Here is a 5,000-nt window from a genome sequence, read left to right on the forward strand (position 1 = left end):
ACACTAATTCAGAGTTGTCAGAAGTTGAAATATGCAAATGTATTTGAAATCTGTACTTTATATTAGTTTCACCGGACGTTACTGGCAGTATATGAAATATCTGTATACACAGTTAGTGTGCCCAGGTAATTCATTTTGTCAATGCGAAAAGTCTATTTATTCTTATTAGAACCATTAAACCTAACTACTAAACACAACCAATAAACTTTTGGTAAATACTATTTTCGCTCTTGCTTTATCATAACCACCAATGCTACAATGCCTCCGAAAACAAATTACGCATCATTTAACATGCTAGAACTGCCATTACCATGAAAGCAATATTCCTGCACGAGCGACGCCCATCTAGTAAAACATTCTGAATAACACTATCCACGCCACACCACCTGAATAACATTACCCGAGTCAAGCCCACTGAATATCCACTAACACAGCATGAATAACTGAGCCCAACACCCTCTGAATAAAAGCGCCCGAGTGACCTCCCCACCTGGCTCCACAGCAACAGCAGTACCAAGTGGGCCAGGACGGACGCCTGATGAGCCTTCGCGAGCAGCAGGTGATCAGGCTGCAGCGCGAGATTGCGCACCAGGCCGGCGTCAGACTCACGCTGCGCAAGAAGGACTGCATGAATTCCATTGCATTTGTTAACGTATTCAACCACGTGAGTATTCCGACGTCCATGATGTCTCAGATGATTAAATATTTTGATTTCAGCAGTAGAAGTAGTTTTGTGCATTCGCCGGGATATGAAATTGATATCAATGTGATTCACATTTCTCCTTTTCTTGCTCCTAACAGGTGTACGTGGCAGGCTGGAAGCAAAGAGAACACCCATACCTCCATAACACATTCCACATCGGTGACCGCCTCGTGAGCGTGTGCGGCGTGCAGGTCACCTCTGCGCAAGAAGCCCACAATCTTATCAAAAACGAACCTACCATGATGGCAAGTCCTTGAATACAGTTCGTTTCCATCGTCATATATTCTTGTCTCTCCACACGCCCGTTATAATCCGTCACGTAATATAAGAATCGTCGCATTTATGGCTAATTGTTCGTGTCGGCAGGTGGAGTTCATCATCAGACGAGTCCCTCACGGCAGGGTGTTCGCGCTGAAGAGGGAGACGGAGGGCCAAGCTCTGGGCGTCATCCGAGAGGGAAATACCGCCGAGATACGTGAGGTAAACCCCTCCTTCTTGCCTTTGGGTGTTACCTTATTCTGACACTTTTTTTCATGTGGTTTTATTGTGTCACCCAGCTGGAAATATGATAAACTCGTTTTCAATTTCCAAGTTATCGTTCTTCTCTTTCTTTTCTGTAGGTTTCTATTTTATCGGCCTCGTTTTTCTTCATTTTTTATTCTACTTATTCGTTCTCTAATTCGTATTTTGCTAGATTAGTTTAAATCCTTTTATATCACCGCATCTTCTTCTTTTTGCCATCCCATCACAATATGCAATATCATTCTTGCTCACATTGTTTTTCTTTTTCCTTTTCCTTGCTTTATCCTACTTTTCATTTCTACATTTGGTTAATACTGCAGTGAATTACTCAACAACTGCATAGCGCAATGCATGTTTATTCCATGCTATTTTATAATCACACGAGAATGCACACGAATGTACAAAGACACTTGCTCATAAGTTGCACGGTTGGTCACACAGATCGTTCCCGGTGGACTGGCTGCTCAGCATGGTGTTCCCCCGAAATCTCAGACGGTTGATGGCACGTCCTTCTGCTCGTGGGTGCTCACCGAAATCAACCACAGACCATTAAATCTCTTCTTTAAGGTAATTACATTTAACTCCTATTGTAGTTAAAGTATCGATGTCACTTATTTTTTTCCGATCAGTTAAGCTGGATTATGATAAATATCTTTTATCAGAAAGTGATATAATCAACCAGACAGTTTAGGATATAATATGCAAACTTCTGCGACGGTAATGATATTCAATTCCGCCTTCACAGCACATGGAGATAGCTGACCGTCTGAACGCGGTTGGGCGAGACATCTCCATCCTCATCCAGCCTATGGACCTAGTCAAGCAGCTCAAGAAGAGTCTCAAAGCTCTTAAAGGCTACAAAGACTACATCGTGATGTAAAAGAAGCAAATCCTTCGTGTGAACGGATTAGTTTCGATGTAAGGCAGGAGGGGAGGTCGAGGATGAAACCGAAGGCTTCCAAACAAGGAGCGCCGGCCGCACTCGATTCGGAGAAACCAACACAGACTCTGAGATCTCCGCAGCCACTGAAGCCTTGCATATGTGCCAAACTCTAGTGATGTGATAAACTGTGCCAATCTGACATGTGTGCAATGCATGTCACCAGAGATGACAGAGGCTGAAATATCAAAACTCTTGCAATACACACATTCCCTAAACATGTTTAGAATTGTAGAATTGTGAAGTTTTTGTCTAGATTATCTCGTCGGTGGTCAGATTAGAGAAATGCATAATATATTTTTGTTACAATGACGTCATATCCATATTGTGCTGTCTAGTTACCATTATGGAAGCCACTTTAAGGCTTTAGTATTGATGATCGTTTCTTTTGCTGGTCGAATCTTGCTTTATGAGAAAATACGTAATACCTGTTATTGGTGTGATGCATGTGAATGAAGTACTCTAAATCGACTATGAATGAGCGGTTTGTCCGAGTAACAGACATTTCTAGAACTTGTGGAGCTTCGCTGTCAGACAACGCCCTTCTAATTCTTGGGCGTGGTTGTTTCGAGCTATTACTCGTGCTATGTTGTATTTGACCTGTGTTTTGTTATGTTTTATCTATGTTATGTTTATACCTTATCTACCTTTTTGTTGAAGTCTTACTTGTGCTATATTTGGAGTTTTACTTGTGTCGGGGCCTGCTTTTTCCCAGTTATGTGGTACTTTCAAATACAGTATGTTGAGTTGAGTTCCGACCCGTGCCGTCATATTCATAACGACATCAATGTCATGTCCGTGCTGCCATGTGATGTTTCGTTGCGTTCTGATCTTGCTATCTTTGCCTCACCTGTGATATGCCAGCAACCGCCAATAGGATGTTGATATATTGAGTATTTCACAGTCCTGTATTATGGGTGTGAGTGTGTTTGTATGTGTGTATGTCTATGTGGGGGGTGGGTGCATATGTGTGGTGTATCTGAGTTGTGTAAGGAGCGAGAGGTACCAGTAGAGTGCACTGTATGTTGCTCTTAGAAGCTCACCATGTATAATGCTAGTCTTTCTCTTATACTGTATGTCACTGAACGACAGCACATTGCTTAATGATATACTAGCTAAATTCACAATTGTCGACCATGCATGCTGAGATCGCAAGCGTCAAAACACTAAACCATGAGAGGGATCATGATTAAAAACTAGTATGTAGAAGTGAGCATTACATGAATGGTCCCTTGAGCATCACGTGATCCAGGACACAAGACTAGCATACAGTGTACATCATTCCATGAATGTAGAATACCACAGGCATCAGGGCATAAGGCTAGTGTATCACAAATATCGGGGCACAAGGTTCGTAATAGCCTGGGTAAAATAATGAATAATAGATTGTGCAAATAGTTAGGATTCATCTAAATGAAATAAAATCTGTAATTAAAATTTGTTTTGAAGCATTAGGGCGTAGAACGTTTCCAATATTTGCATTTGTTTTGGTTCGTCTCACTTTAACACCTATGAACGAAGTCATTGCGTTGCCCAAGAAATACTATTCTGACAACCTCGGTGCTAAGCTTCCATATGTTCAGAGCATGAGTAAAACACGAACAAAAATCTGAAGGTGCTGATACTTCGTAAGAAACATTTTGTCGTGTAGATCAACTTTATTTTTTCTACCGTGAGTTATTTTCCTTCGAGTTTCCGTCTGAATCCATTCACATTACTAACCCCCTCTTCCCCTCTCCTTTGAGCGGTTTCCTCTTGAGAATAGAGCATCACAAGCTTTCGTGTGATGCGTGGCGAAGAGATAAGAGAGAAAGGTCTGAACAGCACGTATTCTCTCATAGATTACCTCTGATTCAAACAACGGCGAAGTTGTTGCGTCTGATGCTCGTTGTTTATTCCTAGAATGTATCCAATGATTTGTTTCTCTCTCAGATCACGCTTAGATAATTTGCACTTACGCTTAGCTATATACGACTCTGCTACGTCCTTCTCATTAGCTGTGAATAGGTCCCTCATAGGCAATTATTATATGATGTCCCAGTGTATATTTGCACAGAATGTTTTGTTTGAAAGTATTTTCAACGGAGCATGGTTGCCAGACTCCCAGCCTTTCTACGGCGTCATCACAAAATCTTCCTCATCTGCTGTGGTAGGACATGTGATCTGCCGGTAGAGAGGCCTGAAGCGCATTGATATCAGACAGTCATGCATTATTTATTCTCTAATGAAAGGAATCAGATTAAGACCTTTAAATATATCCCACCTGTAATTCTCTTCATCCCAGCGTCAAATACTGTTTTGGCAATCCCACCTGCACATTACGAGTTGATGTGTCAAGTATCTCACATCCCACCTGCAACACCTTAGGTTTCCGGGTCAATTAGGTGCTAATCTACTTGCTTTACGTAATAAGGTTTTTTCTTTCGTATTCTCGCTTCATTCTGTATTTACGCCGACTTTGCTCCCCCTCTACGTCCTCTGGGCACATGCGTCTGAAGTTTTGTTATAAACAGTGATTTTTCATTTGGTTTTTTAATCCATAAGTATCCTTCGTCACTGAAATATTTCTTTTGTATCGTTGCCATTCTCGGTAACGTACAGCTATGGTTATGTTTAAATAAAATCCTTGAAGAGACCTGTTGTATGTCCAACTGCACCCTTGCACACTCGCACAAGCGTCTATTTGAGTTAGACCAGCATGCTAATAGGAAGAAAGAAAGAAAAAAAAAAAAGAACGAAAGAAAAAAAAGAAAGAAAAGGAATAAAGAAAAGAAAAAAAAGAAAAGAAAAGAAAAAAAAGAAAAGAAAAGAAAAAAAAAGAAAAGAAAGAAAAGA

At 41.0% G+C, this 5,000-nt stretch overlaps 1 protein-coding gene across 1 annotated transcript in view; it reads left to right on the plus strand.

The window, feature by feature from the left end:
* The window catches only part of LOC125025572, a 37,171-nt gene extending 32,371 nt beyond the window's left edge, over positions 1 to 4,800 (plus strand). Inside the window, exons 8-12 of the mRNA XM_047613600.1 lie at positions 503 to 664; positions 802 to 948; positions 1,070 to 1,183; positions 1,667 to 1,792; positions 1,971 to 4,800. Of these exons, the coding sequence (XP_047469556.1) occupies positions 503 to 664; positions 802 to 948; positions 1,070 to 1,183; positions 1,667 to 1,792; positions 1,971 to 2,105 (684 nt within the window). The 3' untranslated portion in view covers positions 2,106 to 4,800. The remainder of the gene's footprint in view (positions 1 to 502; positions 665 to 801; positions 949 to 1,069; positions 1,184 to 1,666; positions 1,793 to 1,970) is intronic.
* The last annotated feature ends 200 nt before the right edge of the window (positions 4,801 to 5,000 follow it).

This window comes from Penaeus chinensis, chromosome 1 (genome assembly GCF_019202785.1).
Source record: "Penaeus chinensis breed Huanghai No. 1 chromosome 1, ASM1920278v2, whole genome shotgun sequence".
NCBI classification, from domain to species: domain Eukaryota; kingdom Metazoa; phylum Arthropoda; class Malacostraca; order Decapoda; family Penaeidae; genus Penaeus; species Penaeus chinensis.